Source organism: Oenanthe melanoleuca, chromosome Z (genome assembly GCF_029582105.1).
Source record: "Oenanthe melanoleuca isolate GR-GAL-2019-014 chromosome Z, OMel1.0, whole genome shotgun sequence".
Lineage (NCBI taxonomy): Eukaryota > Metazoa > Chordata > Aves > Passeriformes > Muscicapidae > Oenanthe > Oenanthe melanoleuca.
The window spans coordinates 59,991,124-60,019,095 of record NC_079362.1 but is presented as its reverse complement, the minus strand read 5'-3'; the positions used below and the strand labels follow the sequence as shown (position 1 = coordinate 60,019,095).

The window sequence follows — 27,972 nt, the reverse complement described above, 5'->3', positions numbered from 1 at the left end:
AATAATCCTAGAGCCTCAGTTTAGCATAGTTTGCTCCACAGTAGTTGTTTTTTGAATTTTCTAGTTGTTTGGGGTTGGGTTTTTGGTTGGTTCGTTTTCTTCTTTTTTTCCTTTTCTTTTTTAATATACATTTTCACCTTCTTATTTGTGAGTTATTTAGATTTAAAACTCTCTTTTATGATCCCTACATTATTGTTTCCTGCAAGGCTGAGGTCCAGTACTATGGCCACTGCTTTTTAATCTGGTATGACAAGGTGTGTATTTCCTCACTTGATCCCTTTCAAAGGCATCTTCTTGCTCAAAGTCAAGTGAGATGGCACAGTGAAAAGAACCACTGAAACTAAGAGTTACATTCTTCAAACATCCCACAATATGAACCAATCTTCTCATGAACCTCTCTCTTAGTAGATTCATTCTCTTCCACGGCTAATAAATTCAATCAGAGAAAAAAAAACCACACAACTCTTATGAAAAGAAAGGCAAAAGCATCTGAAACACAAATCTTGATGTCAATAACCAGAAGTCTTTCTCAAGTCTTAGCCAACATGCTTGCTTCCCTTTCCCCTCATGGTTCCAGATCTTTTGCCTATAAGGATTCAACTTCACAACAAATCCCACCTCTTTTTCCATACACAGACAAGAAGTGCACTTGGCAAGATCCTCCACATACACTGATGTGTTTGAGCTAATCCCTGTCTGCTTGTAGCTTGCTTGTCACAGCAGAGACTTGAGTCAGTATGGAACAGAGCATCAACCTCTGTTGGGCCTCTAGGCATGACCCTGTACAGAGGGGTTATTACTTACACATATGTATTCCAGAGAATTGCACTGGAATGTCTTCTACTGAACCCAAGATGACAACAAAATGAAATAAGCAGATCTCCAAGACAACACTAACACAACACAGGCCTGGTTATGAAACAAAATCTCACATGTTTTGGACATGTGTGCACTTTTAGAATTGGAGTACAAATAATTATCTTCCATTACGGTAAAATGTGTGTTGTCTGACTACATTACAATGTGAAGAGTGGTTTTAAAAATCCATGATTAGTGGAAATTGAGGCAAAGATAAGCAAAAAAGATGGGGTTTTGCCTGAGATGCAACATTTATTAATGTTGCACTTACACTAGACCAGGCTGCTCAAAGCCCCATCCAACCAACCTTGGAATACTTCCAGGGATGAGGCATCCACAGCTTCTCAAGGCAACCTGTACCAGGTGCCTCACCATCTCCACAGCAAATAATTTCCCTCTAATATCTAACCTAAATTTATCCTCTTTCAGTTCAAAGCCATTCCCTCTTCTCCTGTCACAACAAGCCCTTGTAAAGGTCCCAGTTGCAGAATGGAAACACATTGCCTTGTCTTGGAAAAGAAAGCATTGGAAGATTATGAATCTGTTCAACACGGCATGTGCCCAAGGCTAAAATGAAGTTTTGAAAACGATACTGAGCAGCTAGTCTCTGTTCTGTCACCTGCATCCTGTTGAAAATCCAGGAAACATACAGCAGACTTGTGTGTCCCTGTCTTAAATGACACTTTGATTTGGAGAAGAGGAGGAGAATGTGGGACATTTCATTCCATTGGCTGTTGCTCCTTTCCTTACTCTAATTTTTAAAAAATCCGCTTTCAGATGAGAAGCTTTACAGGTCTGGAGATCCACCAACCTTATTTTTCTCTAATGTGTAAAGGTCCCAGTATATGAATCAAGAAGCATTTTGACAATGCATATGCTGGGATTTTTTGGGTTGCCCTGTGCAGTGCCAGAAGTTTGACTCAGTGATCTTTATGAGTCCCTTCCAACACAGGACATTCCATGATAAAGTAAGTGCATGACAAATGATTTGTGTTTGTGAGGTCCTGAGGACACCAGAAGGATTGAGTGAAACAAGGTAGGTCTAGAACATTCACTGGTAACATTAAATAAAGCTAAAAAAAACCCAAGTTGTAAATTTTGGAAGCCTTGGGACAAACATTGCTGCAGAGGTACCAGATTTTTGCCTGCATTGACACAGGCAACCGTGACAATAACAGAAACAGAATTTTTAAATCTTGGTTACAACACACCATGTCATAGCTATATGTAGCCTTTGCTTTCCCTGACAAAAGATATTCTTACACCACTTCTCACATTTTTACTGTTTCCTGAAAGTCTATTGCCCAAAATGGCATTTAAGATGCTAGTAACACTTACTTAAAAAGTTTCCTTTTAAAATTCAAGTATATATAGTCATAGTAGTGGAACCACAGTATGAATTTATGGCATCTATTAAATACTGTTGTTTTCTACTCCTAAACAACATAATACCAGCAATATAATGCCAGTAAAAATTCAGTATAGTTTTGTACTATATAAATCCTTGCCATAAAAATGAAATGGCACTCAAAGGTTTTCATATTACAAAATAGAACTAGCTTTATGATTTGTGTGCAGTATAATCAAACTGATCAAAATACAAACACTGTAATAGAAGGCAGATCTAAAAGCACTATTTACTTTAAAAGGCTCTAAAGGATGCTGTAGAACAGGCTTTCCAAAAGCATTTATGGATTTAATTACATATGGAAACAAACTTAAACTACTTTGAAGACAGCAACTATAATTATAAAGAAGCTGTACCAACAGATATTCAGCCAACTACTTTGAAAACTTCAATACCTAGGAAACATTTTCAACATTAAGGTGAGAAGAAAAACTAAAAACTAGATATACATACAATGCTGCCAAGAATTAGAAGTGTCTTTCCATCAAAAAAAAAAAAAAAAAAGCTAAGTCATGAACAGATTAATTTTTGTGGCACATTTGATGCACCTGCTCTTCTTTTAAATCTTCTATCTACTTGTATGACTTCTTCCCTTATCAGATACCTATTCTTGAACAAACACAAGATGTCTTCAGAAAACAGAACTGAACTATTTACAGTAGCAATCACAATAGTAACTTATCACTGATGCCCTCAGGACACAGTGCATGCATGTTCACAGGAAAAAGCAATCTTCTCTCACTCTAAGACAGACAACTTTTGAGCTCATAGAACATAAGTTTAAGACCTGCAGAACAAACCTTCCCCATTTGTACTGTAATATGTCATTTGTGAAAGATGCAATTATTCTGCAAGCATAATTTTTAGTGCTCTGTGGTTGTCCAATTGCTGTCAAAGGCAAATACAGACTAAAAACAAATACTTTACAACTCATACTCAAAACCAACACAGTTTTTGGCAAGATTATGACTAAAAAACCAGAACAATAAAAAACCCTGCAGCTACAAGCAAAATATTATGAGTCATATATATTACTGTTTCTCTCTATTTCCACTTGCAGAATACCTATTAGATTCTTACTTATTCAACTGTACAAGGTAGAGGATGTGACTGCACACAGACAGCAGGGCATGCAACTTTGACCATAATCACAGGGAGCTTGCTTTTCATCACAATTTAGAATTGCCCAGTCAGGAATCCTTGCAAATCAATTTGCTTTTTTTGCACATCTCATTGCTATGCATGGTTCCAACTTCTGGATTACAGAATATGAAAGAAAAAGTTCACTTTTACTGAAGAGCCACTTCTAGTTTTTCACCCTCTCAATAATTCAAATGATACAGTAATAGACTTGTAATTTGCCACTAATTCAACATGTTCCCATGCTATCTTTCAAAGCTCACAATCTCAGGGCACTTTGGATTTCAACAGGTCGTTTTTTCATAGGAGACTGTCAGAAATTTGAATATTTTTACTTTGCAATGTACTTACAGATTACATTTTAACTTACTATATTCAATTAAAACATTTTTAAATTTATATAACTAAAGAGGCTGCATCCAAAAATGGATGCTAAGCAGAGGCCATTAGAAAAATTCCATGCTCATACCATCACCACCTGCATCGCTTGAGCCTGACAAGAGTAGTTTATTTTCCATGTGGAACACCATGAAGGCAACATTTTGACAACACATTTCACAACTGTTTTCTGGACAAGCAGCAAGAGTGAGGATTAGGAGTCCTGACTTCCAAAGGCAAGAAACAAAACAGCACTTATATACAGGATAAGTAACTGCTTTGATCAATGCAAATTGAACAGAACCTTTTCTGAACAGAAAAGATTGGAGATTTTTGTAATAATAATCTGGGCTTTTCCTCCTGTCCTCCCTAAATGGCCTGTGGAACAACACTGCTGTTCTCTACAGCAGCAAAGAGCCATAGACAGCAGAGACAAATCAGGCAGAACGAAACTTGCATTCATGAAGTCCCTAGTCCAGGACAAGGCTCTACTCTAACTTGCAAGTTTGTCCAACAGAGATTCTGACAAAAATTAACAGGCTAATTTGGCAAACCATACCTTTCCCAGTGAAATCAATTACTAATTGTCAGAGGTTCTCAAAGAGCTGGAAAACCAGTGTACATCACTGAGCAGCCCAGGGAAGCAGTGCTGTCACAGCAGCATTGGCTGCACCAAGCTGCTGAGCTCCTTGAGCAGGTAACATCACCTCTGGCACAAGGAGAGACTCTCAGCAATATCAGCACAGTTCACTTTAACCAACAAACTCTGCCAAGAGACAGGGAAGAGAACTGTATTTTGAGCCACACTCCCGGCCCAGCCTTGATGTTTTTCCCCTTCACCTGTCTTTACCTTCCTGTAACATTGAGAAAATGTTACAACTGTTCCTTTATTTCAGGAAAAGTAAAAAAAAGTCTCAGCTCATAGCACAAAACCCAAGATGTATCTAACATTCACATGCACAGAGTGACACCCGCATCAGGTCTGCCCCTCTTTCTCCTGTTTAGGTAGCAATACAAATCACAGCTAGCATGGTCTGAGCAGCTTGACTACAGATTTGCAACCACAAAGCAGGCACAGTCCCACCCAATGCAAGTCACTGCCAAGACTGGTCTGATAGCAAGAACCTTTTATTTAAGGCTGGAAATGAAAAACATTTAGACCTTTCCAACAGAATATCAGCAGTGACTGTGAATGGAATTATCCACATTTCCCCAAGGGTAGCACATAAAAGGACTTTTTCCTGCTGCACTTTTGTGCTTTTGTTTTGCTGCTCATGTCAAGGACACGACATGGGAAAGGGAGGAGTAGACAGGATATGCTAAATGAACACTGTTATTACTTTAACTTAGTATTTTCCAATGGGAAACTATGTCAGGGAGGGGAAGAGTCTCATAGGAAGCTTTCCACACTCACAGGCTTACTCCAGGAACCTCCCAGGCATGTTCCCATGATTACCTCCTATTTCATGGCTGCCTTTAGTTATTGGTTCAGATGGTTTCTCTTCTTTTAAGAGCATTCCCTCCACCACTTCATAAGTAATGTTATTTTTGTTTTGTTCTAACACAAATTCCTTAGCACAACAGCTGACTCCAGTCAAACCATTTCAAGACATGAATTTATCATTATAAACAAAGACAAATGTAAGTAAGTCCAAAGTAAACCAGAAAACTAAAAGCACAACTGCATTGTTTACTATACTTACCATATACAAACTATAGCAAGCAAAGCTGCAAAAATGCATAATTTATTTCCACTTCTCATTGCACAAATTCAAGCCAAGAGGCTACTAAAACTCAAATATCAGTTACCCCTGCTTTTCAGGAAGAAGATGCTAACATTGATGCAATGTTGTCACAGTGCATTGCTTTTGCCACACCCAGCACTTTAAAGCAGAAAGAGCTACGGGGAGCTTTTTGTTATCCTTGTGTGGCTTTGAAACAAAATTATTGTATAGTGATGACATATTTTGAAACCAAGAAGAACTTACTTCCTAATTTTCTGAAACAGGAAAATGCATTTTCCAGTATTTTTCCTTCTAATACACACCAGTAGAAGACCATGCTTCCACTAGGCCTCCTTAGGTATTTCTGCATGGTGCTCACCTCTGTAGAGACATCTGTCCTTGTTTTTCTGTCCAAAACAACAAGTGATGTGAAAATGACATTTTGCATGTTCTTGCAGTCAGATTTAAAAGTTAGGGACAGAAAGAATGCCTTATTACCCCTATTGAAAAAAGCTTAAAATTATATGCAAATGGATGAAAAGAAAGAAGTCTCAAGGGTTAGTACAGAGTATCAGAGAACCTTCCAGAGTATATGTGTAGGCACACAATCATGCACAATGTTTCCAATATGAAGTCCTAAGTATGTATAAAATTGGCAAGTGTCCTATCAAAAAAACTGTTTTACAAGACAAAAGAAATTTGGACTATTTTCTCTCTGAGGTTCATACAGGTAGAATCCTCCATCATCGGTTTAATGATGGTTTTATTAACCATCATTGACCATTTACCTAGTTAAGAAAATTAAATCAGAAACAGAAAGGACATAAATGATAACCTTTGTTACAAGCTGCCACATGCTTACAGCTCCACAGTCACACAGATTCACAAATTTAACTGCCTGTTCCCACACATCCAATTGACATCTGATGCAGACACTAGCATGGTGGAAGACGCAGAAACATGCACCTGAAAAACTGGTACTTCTGAGAGAAGCTACTAGCTATGTGAAACATGTTGAGCTTTATTTTCACTGGTTGGTTGATTTCTTAATCCCAAAAGTTTTCATTTGAGTTTATGATAATGTTTTCCTTTTAGAAGGAAGTAGTCTAGTTAGTTCACCCAAAACAGGCATTACATCTCATCCTGTATTCTTGCAAAGATTAGGTTTTCACCTAGCTGAAGGCAGCACATGCTGTTTTGCCATGGATCACTATATAAATTCTTCCTCCATCTCATAATCTGTACATGCCATAAAAACAGGAAGCCTATTTAATGGTGTAGTACAGTTGATGTAATGGGTGCTTTAAGTGTTACTGATAAGCAGCTTGATGAGCCTTACTTGCAGCACTGTACCATGAGGACACGCAGAACAGGAAGTGTCCAAGAAACTCAGTACAAGCTGAACACATGGCGCAGCTAAGGACTGACATCTGAGACTGCTTAGATTTTGGATAAAAATCAATTAACCGGCAAACAGAAAATCAATTGAATCTGCAAAACAGCATACAGCAGAAAGCACAAGACCCAAGGAATTAATTAGAAGGCAAATATGAACTGGAGTTTTGTGGTTTGCTTCTTAACAGCAGTATGGAGCACGCAATACCTGATAGCTGCCACACTTGAACTGACACACTTGAGCAATAAATCCAGTGACAGAGTTACAAGCACAAGCAGGGGATGGTGCAGAGGAGAAACTATCACACTGTGCTTTGCACAGCTCTCACTTCAGCAGGCCTCTCTGTTTACTATGACACCAAAGCTGTCCAACTCCACCCTCCAGCCAGATCATCTGAAACTGACCTTTCCAATGACAGGCATTTTTATGAAAGCAAGTACTCTCTGCACTTATAATTTTCCTAAAGGAACTATTTTAACCTTCAAATGCACTTTACATGGGACCCGTGCCCTGCCCTGTACCCTGTGGCCACAATGCTTCATCTCTGGATGCTCTGAAGTCTAGTCATCATCCTCCTCACTATCCTTCCTTAAATACCAGCAGTCAATGATATCAATTTCTTTCAGCATTTTAATAAATGAAGCCAGCTCTGTTTATTTTGCAATTAGAACATTTGATAAATTAAGTATTTTGCTGCCCAAAAGATTAGAGTGAGATACCCATTATACAGCTATCACTATAATTGCAGCTACCACAGCTGAGCAGGGCACTCTATAATATACGAACAACACTTGACCTATTTTATACTAAAACAGAACCAATTACTGGCAGAGGATGTACTTTGCTGTACATTTTACCTGCTTATACCTAGGTCTGCGAGACACACACATTTATACTTGGACATCCTCTCATATTAATTTGAACAGTTTACTCTAGCCTTCTAAAGAACTGGCAGACCATTTGAGTACCTTGCAGTCATTGAAACCTCAGACTGTAAACCCACTCTGATCCTTAAGATTATATACTCTTATCACACAGGAATTTTTAGACCGAAAGTCTTCCTAAGAAATTTAAATACTATAAGGAAATATGCCTTTGACTCTTCTACCATCCAAAAGACTTTTACATGTTGAAAACAGGCAAATGTTGTGGGGGGAAAAAAACCTCAAGCAGATACTACCTGGAACCAAATTCTATGGACAAAAGCAAATGTTAAGCTTTAAGATTCTGCCCTCAAGTAATACTTACTGATGGCACATAGCCCTCATCACTATTCTTCAAAACCTATACTTTTGACTGTATGAAGTGATATGTTGCAGGCTTCCTCCTGAAAAGCATTAACAGGAGGAGCAGCATCCCCACTCTAAAAGCTCCAGGATAGGAAGCATGATTTGAGCAACCAAGTCTCACACAGTGTGTAAGCTCTGTTTACACTATATTATTGTAATGTATTCAGTAAAATTAATTTCTATAAAACTCCATTAATCTAACTGTTCTCATCATTAATTAGAACAACTGGGAGCAGAAAAAAAATGCTAGCATATTTAGGACACATACCTGAAGTAAATTTCTTATTTCTTTTATATAAGGTTTGGTAAGTTTAACTCAACAGCATTTCCAAAATGATAAGGCTCACTAGACAAAATAAGTGCATTTAGCTAATATGTTTTAATATGTGACATTACTCAAACACCATAGGTATTTAATGGCAAATGTATATAAATCCTCCAGCAATTACATCACACAAGAATTCTCAGCAACTGGTGCACATGAATTCTAAATTTTCTTACACTTCAAGATGCTGGCTGAATTTTTTTTTACCTTTTTTAACTTAAGTGGAAGATACTTTTGCTCTTCTGAGAAAATCTTTGATAGGACAAAAATCTACTGTAGTCTGCTTATGCAAACTAGCATGACAAATCCCTTTTGATACCTGCATTACTTAAATCCAATCCTAAAAAACTTAAGTAACTTTTTTTCACTCAAATGGCATTAACACTAACAAAAAATAGTTAGAACATTGCCTTACCGTGTAAATGCCAATTCTACAAACAGCAAATGAGAGCTGGATACATTCAGACATAGTCTAAAGGAATTAAAATAAAGACATTATCAAGAATGCTATTTATTAAGAACTATTTTTTCCCATCTCTCCCCTCTCCCCTGAAAGAAACACACTCTTCAAGTCTGTATTAAACAACCTGAGAAAAATGTGATACGAATTCAGGTCACACAGACATCCTTCATACAGAAGCAGGTAAGTGTAGAGGTGTCAACACCTTCCCACTCACTAGTTCAGTAATTCATTATAGGTCTCAAATTACCTAACGATCCCCAAAATGCCTGTAAACAACATTAATGATTTGTATGTAAGCTTTCAGTCTCATTTATTTTTATCTACTCTGATTTAAAAACAATCTGCAAGAATCATTTTAATGGAGTGCTTTTTGGCCTCTTAGTGGACTGTAAAGAGCTTCTGCATTTATATTTTACAGTTTTTTTCTCCTTTATCATCACTGAAACTGTCTTCCTCTACATACTAGGAGAATGCATATAATTTAACATTTGCACATTTCTGGAGCCTTATTGCTTTAGTTTTCTGATATTTTCATCTTCAAAGTAGAACATGAAAATAAAACATTTTATTTAATCTGTTCTTACAGCCGGGAATAATCATATTGAAAGTTTTTACCCTCAACTTGCTCAACTTCCAATCTGCTGTGATGTCACAATTCTATGTCTTCTGCAGTCACCCAGAGAGGCTGAGGATGGACTACGAATTTCTGATGAAACAGATGAAAAACACCTTCTTTAATTAGCACAACAAAGCCAAGAAATAAATGCAGCTCTCCAACACCAAAATAAAAACTACTGTATGTTTACCATATTTCCTATACAACTAGGTTAAATAAATTATGCTTACAATGATTTATTCAGAAGAGCAATTGAGGAATTACTTTATATAAGGTATTTGAAAGACAAAACTTAAAGCCTTCCAGTGGAACATTTTTATCACGTTTAACAAGTTCACACATTACCTAAGATAAAGTGCTGGGTGATACAGACTTCAAACACACTAGTCAAAACATCTTTTCAGCATCTGCTTTCTAATTTCACCCTCCCTTCAACCCTTAAATTGAAATACCCATTTAATTAAAATTGGGACGTAAAAAATCAAAATAACAGATCTTCAGTATAAGTAATACAAAAAAAGTGTAACAGCAGAAGAAAAATATTGCTAACTGTTACATCTAAATTTTAAACAAGAAGTATTTCACTGAACTATCTGAAAGTCAAAAAGCACAGCACAAAAACCTGAAAGCAAACATCAACAGCACAGTTGATTTTCTTTTCTTACTGGAAGTAATCTAGCATGCTACTAATGAAAAGGAAATGCTGATTCAAAACACAATTTCAATCTAAGGAGTTGTTGGTTTTTTTTCAGCTTTAAGACCAAACATCCAAATCAATCTCTTGTACTGTGAGCTTCTCCCAGAAGGAAAAAGTGACAGAGAAAAAGGAACTGACTTCAAGAAATCCTGCAGTTACACGAAGTGGTGGGGCGGGGTCATAAGCCATACCCCTCCAGACAGGATTTGCAGACCTTGTTCCAAAGGTTCCAGGGATGGATGACTTCCCCAAGCAATTTAGTCCAGTGCTTAATTTCCCTCTCTACTAGAAAGTTCCCTAATGTTTAACCTTGGTCTGTGGCAATTTAAGCCCATACTTAAACACTGGGTGATACATTGAATGATTTGCATTTTCAGTATCCTGGCAGAATCTATCTTGCTGGCAGAACACAACTTTATGCACAAAGTAAATGATTATTTAAGCTTCCAAGAGAAGTAAATGTGCAGCAGCAGCAAACCACTATAGGTTCTCCGTGTATACAGTTTGCTTTTATTCTAGACAAGCACAGCATTATAAGTTGTTTTCTTTTTTAAATTTTTGTTCAGTACATCCAGGCTATATATTAGTGGGAAAACTAAGCTGCAGTTCAAATTCTCCAGCAAGCCCCCTTGCTTCAGTAGAATAAAACAACCTACATCCCACGTTACCTTACTTATCTGTTGTTTGGTTTGCTACTGTTAATGTTCTGAAACCACAGGCTATTATTATAAGGCATGAATTCTGTCACATACAGTACCAGTGAACCCTTATGCATTTCCCAGTGAAATATTAAAATAATCCCTCCTTCAAGCCTCCAAGACAATGCTTATAAACTACATTCTATTGTGGTAAAAGGGTCATTAAACCCAATGCTACTATTAATCTAATTAATCTAAACTAATAATAATATCTATTATATTCACCTATCGTTCCTTCTGAAAATTTAAATTCCCTCCTCAGTAGAATTTCAGTTTAATCCTTGAAAAAGTGACAGGAATTGATTTAAATAATGAAAAGTTTAGTGATACTATCCTTTAGACTATCACTCTTACCATCTAATTAAGATGTAGATGATCATCTGTTGCTGCAATGGGGAGTTTATTCTTCATACTTGTAATCTTTCATTACTTTGGTTTGCAACTCACTTGGGACCATACAATTGAGCAACAAAACAATTGTTAGAAAATTTGCATGTAATTTACTTACAGTTTATTGTTGCTTTCTGAAAGGATTTTACACGGTAAGCATGAAAATAAAAGAAAAAAATGTAAAAATATACCTACAAATACTATGAAAGAAAGATACCTTGTTTGGCACAATTCTACAAAGACTAATTCTTCACAGAAGCAGCTTCACATGTCTAAAGCAAAAAACAGAGTCATCAGATCAAATACGTCAAACAATATATACATGCATCTTTGCCAAAAAGCACCCTTCTGCCTAGGCAAAGGGTTATCTCACAAAATTTAAAGAATTTTTCCCACTGGAAAGCAAACTCATGGCCAACTTTGCTATTGGCCCGAGACTTTGTTATTTTAACCGTACCTTGTAAAAATGTGGCTGTTTATAATGACTTAGAAAGATATCTGCCCTGCAGCTGTGCAACCTTCAATTCAAAACAAGCATCTGTTCTGTCCATTTCTTCAAGTATTCCTCTATCAGCACAAATATCAGTAAAAAAGAAGTTCAGTATTTGGTGTTTAAAATAAAAAAATCTCAATCAGCTCTGACACAGGCACACAGTCTGCAACTCACAAAGACATTGTTTTAAATAATATCTCTTTAGTCAGCAAATACAAGATTAAATCCCTACTCATAATATTTACAAGAGACCAGGTTTTGAAAATATTAATTAGAGCTGACTGATGACTTCAAAGCAAGCACTGAGTTGAAAGCAGTAGCCTCAAGAAGCTTGGTGGGCAAAAGGGGAGGACAATCCTAATCAAGACCTAAGAAAAGAACCAAAAGGCTCAACAACACCTGAGAGAACTGCAGGAGCCAGTCAATTCTGCCACCCAGCAGCAACACTCAGCTCGACCTCAACTCACTGTGACATAATCCTAAATAAATCACAGCACTGAATATAGCTCCAAGAACACAAGAACAGAAAGTAACATGAGAAAAAGGAGATGTTAGAGGGTTTTGTCTGGTGATATGTTTCTTTAATACACCTAAGATCAAGGTACACTTCTGCTCATTTATAATGAAGTGCTTACTTGGAATTGCTGGATCTTCCAGGCAAAAGTTTTCCACCTCTATTCTTATCTGCATATTTTTCAGTGTATAAAATTGGAAAAATTAGCAGTACAAGTGTATAAAATATACACTTGTATATTATGTATGTAACTGTAAGTGTAATACACTTTTAATTATGTATGGAGCCTGAAACAAATTCTGAGTGCTTATGTGTTTTAAGGAACATGTGGGTACCCAAAAGCACATGCAACAACACTACAGTAAAGGTAACAGGAACTTTGACCAGAACTGCTGTTTGCTAACCTTGTGTACTCAACTAATAACTCCAACTAATAACTCCAAGGCTTCCCTTTCTGCACAAGATGTCACAGCCCTTTAGCATATTCCATTAGTAACATTTTTAATTTAAACTCCCTGAATTCTTTTTAATACTGTTCTCAGGGACAAAAGACACAGAAAATATTTCCATATTCTGCTTTAATGCTGAATAATTAAATTTCTAAAATACCAAACTTCTGGTACATAATAATTAAAAAAACAAATCTTAGTTTAGAGACTAAAAGACACTTGATGTTGATGAAAAAGCAATGATATGTGAACAGTAAATAGGACTAGATCCAAGAACTCTCTTGTCATCACAAAAAGTAATCAAGTGGATGCACCACTTGAACAATGCTCTCCTCTCTTTTAGGCAATATTGCCAGTAGAACAGTTTTCCATAACTGTTTCCAGGACTGCAGTGGCTCAGGCAGTGAAAGATGCAGATTAGCAAGCAGAAAATTATTAGCTGCAAGAACAGTATAGACATTTCTCAAAAATTCTGGACCTTTTCTCCAGTCTTGCTGAAACCTGAAATTATGCAAGTTTCTAGGCAAGAAGAAAGCACTGAGAAAAGAGATCACTCATTGTAGAGTGCATCATCTCTCTACATAGGTTGTCTTCACAGTTTCAGGTTCACTCAGCGTTGTGGGCCTTACATGAAAAGTCATGAATTTGTTAAAACACAGATGTCAGAAAGCCAATAGCCTTTGCTCATACATCAAGGCAGCACCTCCAAGCAGAAGGAATCCATTAGCTACGTGCCCCTGGAGCAGATTAAGCATCTTCATAAATACCTCTGAATTAAAAAGTCTCACCTCCTCTGCAGTCAGTGCAATTCTGATTACACTGGAGAGCTCTCCTGGACACCACTGAGAACATCTCAATTTTCTAACTGCAATTTCCTGCTCCAGAATTGATTCTACCTGTTTTCTCAATGAGGAGGAATAATGGATGCACAGTAAAGCATCAGGTCATTCAGGGAATTATACCACATGGACCTATTCTTATGTTCCAGTAAACACAACTTCAGGAGTTCCTACCATCACATCTGAACATCGTGTTTAATACCCACCCACAATGAATCTATCTTTGAAGACATGGTACAAATTCCTGGTCTACTCAATTTGACCTCCCTAATATTACTGTGAGAATAACACTCCCTAATATACTGTAAAAATTCAACTACACTCACATGAAGACACAGTTCCTGGATTTTAACTGTCAGTGAGTTCTTCTATAGGGAAAAAAAAAAAAAAATCGCTCATTGCCTAGTTACCCCCTCTTTCTGATTTCAAAACATCTAGTATGAAGACATCTCTTCATACCAGTCAGCTGGATCTTCTTCAGATGGGAGGGCTGTAACTACTTATCCCTGCTTGTATGGAAGCAATTGCTTTTCTTCAATAACCACATCCTTCTTCTCTGTATTTTCTTTGGTTTTTCAATACTCTTCCTGAGATGATACAACCAGAAATGTAGCACGTAAGACAAGAGTAAACCTTACATTTAAGCAGTGCAAAAATGAGATCTTTGCCTCTTTTTTCTTCTTAATACTCTAAATTTTTTGACAGATGTCTGGGTTGAGATGACATTTTGAAGAAGGATCCTCCTTCCCTTTCCTCAGCACTGATGGTATTTTAGGGCCTATCCATGCATCTGTACTGCCATGTGACTTCTTCTATAAATATATGCAACTTTGCATGTGTCAACACTGAATTTCATCTGCCATTTTATTATGAATATCAAAAGAGGTACTACAATTTTTTTTTCCTGGGTTCAATGTGCATTACTAATATTTGTCTCTGCATCAGCCCATATGCATATATGCAGTTTATACAACTAAACACAAACACAAAATTTCCTTGTAATTTCTGCATTCACTTCTCCCTTTTATTCACTGCCAGAGCTGTGCTCTCAATGCTCATTTGTATTTCCCATGAAATTTGTATTACAGATTACAAAATGATTACTTCACTTTTAATTGCTTATAAGTTCTTAAACTCTATTAAAGTCAAAATCATATAAAGGAAGACTAGGCAATAGTTGTTTTAAAAGCTAATAAAATGTGGAAAACAGATGTTTCATCCATACAAAAGCTCCAAGTCATAACAAAAGAAGAAATCTGCAAACTTACTTCCCCCATATCAACAGTTCCTAGTGGATCTTGGATGCCATCTTGCTTACTCAGACTCTCCAGTGCCAAAAGCTAATGTGGGTCCTGTGAACAAATTCTTCTCCTGTTGTTCCACCAAAACATAGAGCAGAGCATCAAAGATTCATGTTCTTCCTCCTGTTTGTTCTTATAAGAAACAAAGCTCTAGGGCAGGACTGCATCTAGTGTAAGAGCACTTGTCAGCTACATTTCCTGCTTTGTGTCTCTTCCTCAGATAGAAGGGACAAACTTATGCACTTGTTGGCAATTAATTTAGTCACCTTACCAGGTTGCCAGAGAGAAAAAGTAAATTCTATATGCTGAAGAGCTCTGGCACAAGATGAGCCATCTTTTATTAGATTGCAAATACTCCACATATCAACGAGGACTTTTATATAGTCACAGTCAGTTTGCACTTCAGAAAGTTATGCTGCACACACAGTGAAAAACAGCAAAACCAACGTACTGCAGAGTAGTATGAGCCAAAGAAGCACAAGATTTTAAATACTGCTGCGGTTTCTTCGTAGGGCTTTACAGCTCTTTGGGCCCACATTTGCGGTTTTAAACTAAACTAAAAATGCTTCTTTTATTAATGGAGAGCTAATATCCTCACACAGTCACAAAACTTCAGAACTCAGTTTAAGAGAATAAACATCACAAGCTGGTAGAATTAAAAAACACGATGATACAGACAACAAGCCAAAAATGTTAATCAGCATATGGTATTAGAGGGAATATTTTGTCCTTACTAAATGCAGATATTCTCACTTATTAAAAGCTTGCATTTCTAACCTTTTCTGAAATTCATTACCATGTTGCTTCAAGCTTGGAGGCCTGATTGAAGAATTCAGGAGCAGCACACTGCAGAGCAACACAGTGTGGTAGTACATAGCAAGAGCTGGCATTAAAGACCAAGTATTCTTACTACAACCTTCAGATACTAGTCCTTCTGATGCAGGCCTGTAAAAACCCATTAGTGAAGTAAATCTTTCCATCTGGTTTAATTTGAAAAATATTAAGTTCATGCCATCTGTGATCACTCTGCAATGCAGACCTAAGACCGTAAGCATTATCTTCTTCAATCAGAAGATTCACATCTGATCCTAATACTAATACAGTTCCATGCACCTTTACAGCTGTTGTTTTCTTTCCTGCATTCAACTATGTCTTTATTCTGAAACAACTGTCAGACTCCTCATTCTTGTGTTTAGCCAACTTCCCAAACTGAAGGGAGGATAATAAAATAAAAGCCCTTGTGCTCGACAGGTGTAAATTGTCAAGGCTGTTATAGGTTGAGCCTAAAAAAATTTTAGTGTTACATGACAAAAGACAGAATTCATACGAGAGGGGTGTTAAGCAAATGGTAAGAGGACACGGCCCTATGTATGGGAACCCTGGCTGCTCATGCTGCAGGCAATGTATCAAAATCACACAAGTGCCTCAGAAGCAAAATACAGAGTTGCTACTATAGCAAACTATACCCATTTTTCCTTATTCCAAGGACAGTATCTACGGGTTTACAAAGTTTCAGTGAAGTAAAACTCTTACCTTCAAACATACGCCTCTATAGTGCATTTGTGGTATAAGAAAAAATGTTTTCTATGATCTGCAGATACCAAACCATGGAACTGGCAACAACAATGGAAAGACAGGATCTGATGTATACCAGAATCACTAAGTGATCTTGATCTATCCCATATTGCCACTTTCTGAATCTAACCTGTCCAATTAAATTTAAAAGTCTATTTAAAAGAAAGGACTTAAAAGTAAGCAGCCCAAGAAAGAAAAGATCAGAAACATTTCTTTTTTTTTTTTTTTTTTTTTTTTAATATCACCTAACACTAAGAACACCAGCTTGGTATATGCAGCTTTCCCCAACCAAGACTTTGTCTGAACTATCAGTGTAGAATGTGAGGCCAAGACTGTTCAGAAACCAAGCAGAAACTTTTAAGTCACTTTAAGGCCTATTCACATAGTCATCTGAAAATTGAAAATTTAGTTCAATTTATGCAAAAACTCACCAAATTTTAGGTTTCATGTGCATGCATACAGGAGTAAAAGAGTTTGTATTGTCCACTAACACGTGTACAAAGAAAAAAGTAAACCCACCAGAAGTTGTTATACTTAAAAGAAGCCACTCTCCAACAAAGCAACAAAGATTCTAGAACACTATGGGTGTACATTCAATGACATTGCAAAACCCATGTTCCTGTTTAACTCCCCAGAAAAGGGACAAAAAAAATGAAAGAAAAAAATAGGGAAAAAGAAAAAATTACTAAAGCTGAATCAGTTGACCATTCAAGAAGAGTTATCTTCCATTTCAGGTCAGAATATTCTCTTCAACACCTGCCCAAGAAAGATAGTACATACTATCTTGGGATATAATTTAGGGATATCATAGCAAAAATGCTAAAAATACAAAATTAAATGTGTTATCAATATTTTCTCATAAATCTCTTAGGCCCACACAACACCTTTCTTTTGTGAAGAGACAGATTCAAATTTCTACATCACTCTCTCAAGCAGTTTTTAAAAATTCTACACAGATCAGGCTGATACATTGAACAGAAGCATGTAAGAACTTTATTCAGTTGCAGAGGATGCCACTGAAGAAGTGTATTGTGAAAGTCTACTTAAAATCTGCATTGTAATTGTAGCAAAAAAGAAAAACCAAAGCATACCATTTTTATTGTTTCCCCACAAGTTCTCCAAGCAAAAACTGCAAGACTGGTCACATGCCATGCTTTTCACAAGATGCATCATGGCATAACTTCTTAAATTAAGCATAGTCTGCTGAACAGAGGCCAACCACCACAAGTCTCTGAATACACTAAAATCTTTCCAGACACAATGTAGCAAGAATGAAGCCGAAGAAGGCTGCAGACAGTACCCTGGATTACCTAGTCACGAAAACCTATAAATCTACACTGACGCAGTTGTGTTCACTTAGTATATTTTAAAAGAGTTAACTAAAGGAGAGTTAACAAGGAGAGCAACTTGTATAAGTAAAAGGTGCCTCCGAATGAAGATGAATTCTCTTTTAGAGGTTGAACTTGATTTAGGCAAAAAAAAAAAAAAAACAAAAAAAAAAAACCACTCCTAACATCATAATTATATCAACAAAAAAAATAAATGAGGCACCAGGCTGAAGAGCATCTTCCAGCTATCAAAGCTACAGCGATATTTTTTTTGTTACAATGTAAAACAGACCAGAGCATCAGAGAAGATACTCTTTTAGGACCAATTTATTACCAAATGGCAAGGATCACACTCTAAGTAAGGGAGGCCCTACTCTGGGGATCTGCCCATAAAAGTTTCAGGCCACAGTCCAAGCTGGCTCCAACTGATTTCACTCTGAGAAGGTTTTGAATGCTTTCAATAACGTGGTGATATCGGAAGGAATGTCAGATGTTCAGTATTTCTTGGGATCTGCTTCTTAATGAAGAAAAGACATTTCCATCAACGTAGGTCCTATCTAGCTAAAATCAGGAGAAGAAGCTGGCTGGGAAGAGCTGGCTGAGTGAGGGAAGACTCCTCGTGGAGATGACTGACCCCTGAGTCCATGCTGCAGCAAAGCTGACCTCACCTGCCCTCACCTCCTTCCACCCAGCCCCACTGATAACCAAAACTGTCAAATACTCTGTCTCAACGCTGTGGCAACTGGTGCTCCAACAACACTACTGCAAGCAAAAACAACTCAACCTTTGCTCTCTGCCTCACACTTCAAGCACAGGAGAAAACCTCACTGCCTGCAGGCTGCATGCAACACAGATCCCCAATATGAGGAATCAGCAAAGGGACCTTCTGTTTGTGTTATCATGCCCATGTATGTGCAAGAGCCCAACATAAACACACAAAGCACAAGATTTGTACATGTACAAACACGCACAGCTCCTTTTGCTATGGAAATAATGAGACAATTGTTCTTTAGCCACAGATTAGCATTCATACTGTAACTTCAGGTCTTGTACAGATAAAGAGTAAGCCCATCTTTCCACCAGGGCGGACTGTGACAACAAGCTGAAAACAGGTGCACATAACTATATCATCTGTTTTTTGTTGTTTTTTTGGTTTTTTTTTTTTCATTAGAGCAGACTTTTTGAGGTGCCTGAACTTCGTGATCAATGAGGTTTTTTCAGAACTGACACCAAAGAAGGTCACACAACAAAAAAGAGGAAAAGGACCAGCTGGAGAATAAGAGTGAGGGGAAAAAAAAAGTAAAGCTATTTAATCCCCTCCCCCCTTTAGTTAATACAGAAACATGCTCTCTGTTTGCAAGGCTTATTAAATTTATTGTTCTCAGAGTGGTTGGCTTTCCACACAACAGCCTGTAGCAGTCACAAAGGTTAATGCAAGCATTTCAAAAAGTATATGGAATGGCCAGTTTCATCTGGACATTAGTTTATAAAGGGGAAAAAAAAAAATCTAAGAAACAGCTCCAGGCTCTCAAGGAGCTAAGGGCTGCACTTGATACCCAGCAAGTTTATTATCAGTATTTCATTAACTAGGTTGTTAAAGAGAAGTCTGCCTACCATTTCAACCATACAGAATTCATTTTCTAGCGTCTCTCTGAAGTATCCAATTCAGAGAGGAAAGGCTAAAACATTTCTGGGGACTGTGAGGCTCAATAAACCACAATAAATTTTAGCTACATGGACACGAGAATAGTAAAATATGAATTTAACATATTTCTGCTTAAGTTAGCTGCCAGAAAAGGAAAAGCCAGACACTGCGTGCAGCTCTCATCTTAGCATGGCAAATATTATGTTCATTAAAAAGAGCATCACCAGAGATTCTGTTGCATTTGATGAGCCTGTCTTGAAAGCCTACACCCATGAGCATCCCAAGTGAAAAAGTATGAATGACAGTCATGATTCTGACTCCAAATACTTCCTGGTTGCACTTGACACCAGCAACGAACAGGGATGGCCAGAAGATGCCCGCTCTTCATTGCCCAGCTGGTCTTCGCAGCTCTTCACGGTGAAGGAGTGGGCACCAGCTCACAGCACAGGGCTCCAAGCAACATGACTGGAGCAATGGGATGCCAACGGGACTGGAGCGATGGGATGTGCTCGTTACGCCCCCCCACCGCTAGGCTGAAAAGACCAGGTGAGCAGGTACCGTACTAAAACAAAGCCACCTGCTCACTAGCCAGACGTGCCACGGGGTTTTTGCTCGCCGAGGTGCGCGGGTGAGTGCAAACACCAGCCACGACCCCAGCTGAGGTGCACGCCCGCGATACGATCTTCCACAGACGAATGAAGCCAATATTCATTAAAGAGCCATAAACACTACCCCCGAATACCAGCTGCCCGGGCGCTCGGCTGATCCCGCCCGCGGTAGCAATTTAGTTCACTGAAGCGTGCCCTAAGCTCCAGCATTTAGGAAAAAAACAGCGACCCGGGTCAGGGCTTTAGCAACCTAATAGCGGCCAAATGAGCGGGGCCCGGCCGCTTTATCACCCGTTACCAGCGCGGCGGGCCGGGCTCGCCGGCGCGGGCAGACCCGGCTGCCCGCGGCCCCGGGCTGCCCCCCGCACCGCGGCCGCCGCCCCAGCCGCTCGGTAAGATGTCCGACGGCCCGCCGCCGCCGGGAACCTACCAGGTAATCCATGTACCGGGGTGGCGCCGGGCGCCGCGCTGCCGAGCTCTCCGGAGGGGCCGCGGGCGCCCGCCCGGCTGACAGCGGCGCTGGGCCAGCGGGGCAGCGGCGGCGCGGGGCGGCGGGGCCGGCGGGCGGCGGGGCCGGCGGGCGGCGGGCGGGGGCGCGGCGCTGCCCCGGCGGCGCTGTCAGAGCCGCGCTGCCGCCCGCACCGCGCGGCGCAGGGAGCGGGCAGGGCGGGCGGGGGCGGGACGCGCCGTCAGCTGATCGCACACGTGGGGGCGCGGCCGGGCCGCCCTTAAAGGCGAAGGAGCGCGGGCGGCGCTCGGCGCTGCCCCAGCCCGAGCGCTCCGGAGAGGGGCGCGGAGCTGGGGAGCGGAGCTGGCGAGCGGAGCTGGCGAGCGGGCTGCAGCGCACCTCCTGGGAGGAGTGCCTGCGGGAGCTGGGCGTACTCCGCCCGGGGCTGATTCTCTACAGCCGCCTGAAAGGCAACTCTAGGCGGAGAGGGGTCCATCTCTTCTCCCGGGCAACCAGTGCCAGGACGAGAGGACATGGTCTTAAGCAACCCCAGGAGGGGTTTGGGTTGGGCATCAGGATGAGTTTCTTCACTGCAGGGGTGATTAGATACTAGAATGGGCTGATCTAGGAGGTTGAGGAGTTACCATCGCTGGAGGCGTTTAAGGAAAGATTGGACGCGGTACTTACTGTCATGGTCTGGCTGAGAACGTGGTGTTTGGTCATAGATTGGACTCTGTGGCCTCTCATAGGTTTCTTTCCCAATCTAACTGATTCTGTAACAATTTCCCTAAGCACCCGTGAAAGCAGCGCACATGTCTCCTACTGCAACCTGACATCCTGATCTGACAAATTTGTGGTGTTTTGCAGAAATTGAAAGAAACTTCTCCATGTGTGTGACAGTGAGATAGGAAATCTAAAAATGAAGAGTGAAAGAATAAGGGAGAAAAAGACCCTTAGCAGGAGTTAGAACTAGGACAATAGGTAAGGAGCTAAAAGAAAAGAGGTGTAAATGAGGAGCCGGGAGCAACTGGGAACCAATATTTGTAAGACTAGTGGTAAGCACCTCACCTAGTAAACTGGGGTGGGGGAAGATAAATGACAATTGCTGCTTTGAATTTTGTAACTAGTTAAGGCCTGTTGTGGACAGTCTCGGTTACTACATCCGGAGAGTGTTGCTACGATGTTCCCATTGTATCTGCCCAAAACACATCTTGTCAATGGATAATTCATTTTCCTTATTCATCTAGTCTAGAAACTTCCTTTAGAAGTCCTTACTTTACTTTCGGATTCAATATCAAATACATCTGCACAACAAATTAGATTTAATTTAGATGATTTTTTTTTTCAATCATTTAGGAGTTCACTAACTTTAGTGCTTTAATAGGTAATGGGTGGAAGGAGGGATACAGACTTGGCCCTTCCTGCTATTCAGCATTTTGACTGTTTTCCATGTAGTCACAGCCATTGCTGGCAACAGTCACTTGATCCTGAAGTGTTGTTTTGACAGGGGGAACTGCAGTGTAAAGACTATTTTAGCCACTACAGGCCTCTCAATAATGTAACACAGGAGCTGCAAGAAACTCTGATTTCATCATACTTCTGTCATCAGATTGATTTTTTAACATTTTGCAGTGCTTTCCCCTTAACCTTTAAAACCCTTTATTTCTTCTTTTTTAGCAGTAATGCATCATTCTTGAAACTTGCTGCCTTTTGATGCGCCTCTAAATGAAGGGTGAAATGAGAACATCACGAATAAGCAGATATTTCAGAACTGTTTCTGGTGAGACAAATAGGAAAGGGCTGGAAATTATTCCTGCTATAGCTGATTGAGAAGAAAATAGAATCTGTGTAGAGAGATGCTGCTGTGGTAGGAAAAGAAGTAATTTGCTCTCATTGCAGGAAGGAAGATGCAGTTCAGCTACTGGAAAATAATGGGAAGAATACTTGAAAATGGGTGGACATTACAATCAAAGCTAGTAGAATTTCTGAAAGTAGCCGTGAGTTATAATAACATTTCTCAGATGTAGTTTAGTTTAGCTACTCAGCGCAGATATACAAAAAAATAACTAGAAGACCCCCTCTGTTTTATATGAAGCTGGTAGATCTGATTATGAAGATGTAGTGTGTTTATATATCCAAAGAAAAATGTTTATTCTATTTTATAAATGTGATTTTCTTTCTAGTTTATAAACAAGACCTCATGATCTGAACACAAAATTGTTTTTAAAAAATCTAGAAATTTCTCATGTATTCATTGAAAATCCCACAAACTTGATCAAGAGAGAAGCTAAGCTTGAATTTACATATTAGTCATTCTGTTCACTGTAAACACTTCATACCTTTGGCCATTGCATAGCCTCATGGCACATTAATTTTATTACATAAAATGGAAATTAACATTAAACAACAGCAGAATGTAAGCAGAATACAAGTCCTGTAACATGTCTTCCATCCTACGTAGCAATCTTGACGTTGCTGAGATTTTTCTAGCAAGTCCTGTAAGATTTCTTTCATTTTAAATGAAGTTCAGTCTCATATTGGAATATATACCTAATGCAGTGTTAGTTATCTTCATAAAGAAGCTTGTCAGCAGGAATTCCTATGTCAAGATAGGAAGGAAAAGATCAAAGTATTTAAATGGAGCAAATGTCATGTGTTTGCTGTGAGGTAATTAGTCTGGTTCCAAAAATGGAAGTCAGCTTATGCACAGAAGCACAAGTTTATCTTCAGTGAAATCTTGTCACAAGAATAATTTTCTGTAAACCTTTATGAAAAATAATCAATCTGGGACTCAGACTTTGACCCTGAGAAGTGCTGAGTACAACATTTTATCATCCATTGCTTATGTCAGTGCAATTTAATGAGTTTGAACATTTTTACCTAAGAGTACCACCTGACAAATTCAAGCTTTTGTAGCACAAGCAATTAGCAAACTCTGATGATGGATTTGACATTAAAATGTGTTTGTTAATTAGTAGATATCAGAAAAGTGGGAATTTAAATTGTAAATACTAATGAATATGCCTATTTCCAAACATATTTGAATGGAATTAGATTTGTTGTTGTTTTTTGTTTTTTTTTTAATTGCATAGCCAGCTATATATATGACAAATTGTCCAGTGAGCATTCTCTTTGGAAAACACTTGAATGACAGTACATCTTTTAGTCATATTGGTTTAATTTACAGTCTCATTAGTTAAATAGATTCTGTCAAGGTAATACTTGTATAGAAGTCTTGCAGAAAAAAGTGCTGTTATCATTCAGTAGATGTATATAGGTATAGCGTTGGCACATCATGGTTTGAACAACCTGAAAACTGAGTATTATACAAAAGGTGCCCTAAAACAAAAAGACCTTGTAGCACATCAGTGACTGAGACAACATAAACTACTTTACCACATGAGAATAATTTCATTTATTAAGAGGACAAAGTGCATAATGCTTGTTCTCCCATTGCTTTCTGCACCCCACCCAATTTTTAATAGGGGAAAGGCAAGTGATTATTTTTTTTTATTATTAGCAAGAAGGTGGTTGTACCAGGTTTTACTGATACAAGGAGCCCTGATGACTCTGTTTAAGAACATTAATTACTGGAGGGGAGAGTGACATGATATTTGACCCCTCTAATTAAAGTTGAGAAGCAATTCATTTATTATCTTTGAAAGTACTCTAAGTGGCTAACTTACTCATACTTATCAACATTGGTTTTCCATGGTACAAGGTTGTGACAGCAGACATGCACAAACTCATAGGATGGTTAGCAGGAAAGCAAAACATAATTTTTACCTTCAGGTTAATACCATATACTTACTCTGGAAAAATAAAATCTGTAAAAAAAAAAACCTCACATAAAAATATGGACTTTTTTGACTCAGGATGCTCATACAGTAATAGAAAGGCTCTCAAATGCTACAAAATCCCTTTATTTGTTATGGCTAGAAATTTAGAATTGAATGCTTTAGAAGGTACAAATTGTGGTTAGTTCAAGAATACAAATGATGTGATAAAACAGTCTCTGACTGCACTGGCAGAACAGACAAGAAGTTGGACCAAATAGGAAGTTAAGATTAGTTAGAGGAGTTCTGTTGTTCAGCAGCTGGAAAACTGATAGGAAAAAATGTTTGAATGGTCTAATGGTAATAGATTTCTAAGTATACATTTTAACAATAAATGTGTGTGGCCAATTGTGACCAAAAGTATTTCCTAGAAATATCCAGAAGGGCATAAAAATGTAAAAAGAGCTGGGCAGAGAAATGAAAGAATGAGGTTTTCATTAGGAGAGTTTGAATATTAAATAGATGCCAAGAGCAGTCAGCAGTTTTATTTGCAGCTCAAATTTCAGTAAGTAACTTGGAGCCTGCTGTTAATCAATGTCACGTAACTTATGGTGGAAGGGAGAAGGTGCTCTGAGTAAATAATGCTTGAAGCAATTTGCAGCTCTTTATCTGAGATATTGACAAATGTCAACATGCAGAGATACTACAGCCAAAGGTGAATGAACACTATGAGAGAAGCAAAACCTCTCAGTCAAAAATCTCTCTCTCTTTGCTCTAACGCATTGCTATCTTTTGTGTTGCTACCATGTGTTCTATGGTCATATATATATTTAATTTTTTTTGTAAAAGAATACATGGATATGAAAACAAGCAGATTTTGAAAAGGATTTTTCACCTGTTCTCCCTCTTCTTGTTTCCTGAAATATTTGGCTGACCTTCAGGTAACCTCACTGGCAAAATAACAGCAGGCAGTCTAAAAGCAAAGGTTAATGGTAGAACAAGGTCAAGAGTAAAAACCAGTTTCACAGTAACAGTAATTACATTTATATAAATTTAGTATAAGTATAATGAATAATTTATTTAAACCTATGGGATATGAATAAAGTTATTGTAATATTACAATTGATTTTATGTAGGTTATTTACTACATCCTGTGCACCAAAAATGTTATTGTTGATAAAATTATGCAAAAAAATTTGCATGAGGAAATTTGAATACATTATATTGTCAAGCAGGCTGGAATTTACATATGATATTTTTTAATTTCTATGTCACCCAAGCTCAAGTTGATAGTGCTGTAGCTTCATTTTTAATTCCATTGCTGTTCTGTGTTAAGTTTTTAAACCGTTCCACAGCAATAAAAAATGTGATTAAGAGCCCTAGTCCTAAACTGGTAACCCTGTTTAAATTATTAGCAGAATTTGAAGACTAAATGGCCACAGACCTCTGCCTTGGTAGCAAAGTTTCTGTGTTTAAGAATATAAGGAATTTGGAAGTCTTAGACTCAGAGCTTTAAGGTTTCTTCTCATATACACTTAAGAATGCATTTGCTGTCTTTGCGTGATTTCTTTTTTGTGAAATATAGAAAATAGTGGTCTTGTGAAGATTAAAAAAAAAAAAAAATCACAGTTCTGATCAGGTTTAATTCTCTATTGCTTGTGGCACTGTGGAAACCTTCAAGAGATGGGATGGAAGTTGTACCTTACCTTCATGTCACTGCTAGGAATCAACATGGAGACAAAAGCTAAGAAATCTAGTCCTGTTTTTCATAATGTCTGGTTTCCTGGGATAAACTGAACCTTTCAATTTTTGTGACTTAAGTGTGGTACATTTTATGAGGACTACAATTTTGCTCAAAGTTTGTAGTACATTTGTTTCTAATATTGTTTACAAAGGATTCAAATCTTTATCTCTCATGTTCAGATCATTTTGCCTTTTTACTGAATGAATATGTAAATAGAAGCAGTACTGTTAGATTCTGCGGTCTTTGCTCTAGTGTTAACATGCAAATACATGTGTCCATTGTAGCTTTTTCTTTTGTTTCCATGATGAGAACTCTATTAAGCTAGACTTATACTTGAGCTCCAAATTTACCCCTAAAAAAACAAGAGACACAATACTTGATCTCTTTATAATCATAAAATGAGCTGTGTTTAGATCCAGTTCTTACAGCCTCTCACCTTCTTTTTTGGGCCCAGAAAATTCTGCTTATGTTCATAAGTTTTCAAATCACAGTCTTATTAAGGCGTGAAAAAAAATTCTATTTCTTTATTAAAATAAAATATATTTTATGATCTATCTAATGCCTCTATTGTGTTTGAAGATTAACAGTGCCCATCCCACAGGTGTGCCCATCCAAAGGAGAGGAAGGTCATGACACAGGAACCTGGAACATGGGTGACTGTCATCTGCACCAGTCTTTCTCTTCAGTCCAAAGGAGGAAGATTCAACAATGCAACATGAATTGGTGAGAGGAATTATAAAGTCTTAATGCAAATGAATGTTCAGATAATTCTGAAACAAAAGCAATTGCAATTTCCATATGACCTCTTGTTTCATATTTATACTGAACACGTTATGCCATCTTACATACTTCAGTGGTGTCTTCCTTAATAGTCATGTCTTCCCAAGAAGTCAGTGTGACTACAAACTCAAAAAACTCAAGTCTAAATGCAGCATATACATGGAATATACTTGGCAAAGCATTGCAGCAACCTGTGTAGATGGCCATTTAATCGCTTGCTGGATATAGTGAACATCAGATACAAAGTTTATGTAGTTCAAGGTTTTTCTACATTGTAACTTACTTTGTCTCTGAGTATTAAATGAAAACAAAATTGTTTTCCAACAAAAAGAATTTTAAAAAATGCTAAAAATTACTAAGAAATAATGTCTTGATATGGACATACCTTGCATCAGGTTTTAGTTTCATCTAGTTAGTACATTAAGAAATGAAGGGACAAAGTAATAACACATGCCTTAGAGTCTGAATGCCAGTTAGCAGTTCACACAAATGTAATTATTTTATGTATATTAGCCAATTTAAACTATGCAGGCATGTAAACACAAGTTATAATTAAACCTGCATTTTGCTCTGCAACATATCCTAAGGACCTCTTTTTTTCTTAAAGCACATCCTACAGGTCTACTGACAATGTTTATAGAAACAGATATTAAATAGGTCCTTCCTAACTTTTTTTCTTATCTCTGCTTTACCTTAAAAATCCACAGGTCAAGCTTTCACTATTTGTTTTGTATCATAGATTTTAAAGAAGCTGTTCTGTTAGTGTGAGTGGAAATAAGAAAGGAACCCTCTGCAAAATGGATGATCTTCATAATGAGAATTATGAAGTTACAGGCAGAAATCTACTTTAAAAACCATAAATAATATTTGCATCTTCAGAATAATCTTTATGATTATAGTAATAGAGAGAATATAATCTCTCTGGAAAGCTGGACCCTTTGTCTCAGAAAAGGTAGAAAAGCCTACATTTGTCTTTACAATCTATACTTGATTTGAAGACCTAATTCATGTTTCTACTAAAATCACTTTTTTCAATAGAAGCAAGACACCAGCATCCATGTAAAGGGTATTTTGTTCATAAGTTTTTTTG

The 27,972-nt window shown here is 38.0% G+C and overlaps 1 protein-coding gene across 6 annotated transcripts in view; it reads right to left on the bottom strand.

Moving 5' to 3' along the window:
* The window catches only part of ARL15 (ADP ribosylation factor like GTPase 15), a 223,110-nt gene extending 202,396 nt beyond the window's left edge, over window positions 1–20,714 (bottom strand). For 2 of the 6 annotated variants that reach the window (XR_008842518.1, XM_056513350.1), the window contains exons 1-4: window positions 20,565–20,713; window positions 11,600–11,654; window positions 9,597–9,687; window positions 8,934–8,990 (exon numbers count right to left, since the gene is read on the bottom strand). Coding sequence is in view for 5 of the 6 variants with exons in the window: in XM_056513350.1 (XP_056369325.1) it covers window positions 8,934–8,987 (54 nt within the window). In the remaining variant the exon portion in view is untranslated. Of the gene's footprint in view, window positions 1–8,933; window positions 8,991–9,596; window positions 9,688–11,599; window positions 11,655–20,564 lie in introns of all 6 variants that reach the window. The other 4 variants (XM_056513349.1, XM_056513346.1, XM_056513347.1 and 1 more) reach the window with 4 other exon arrangements.
* Between the last annotated feature and the right edge of the window lie 7,258 nt (window positions 20,715–27,972).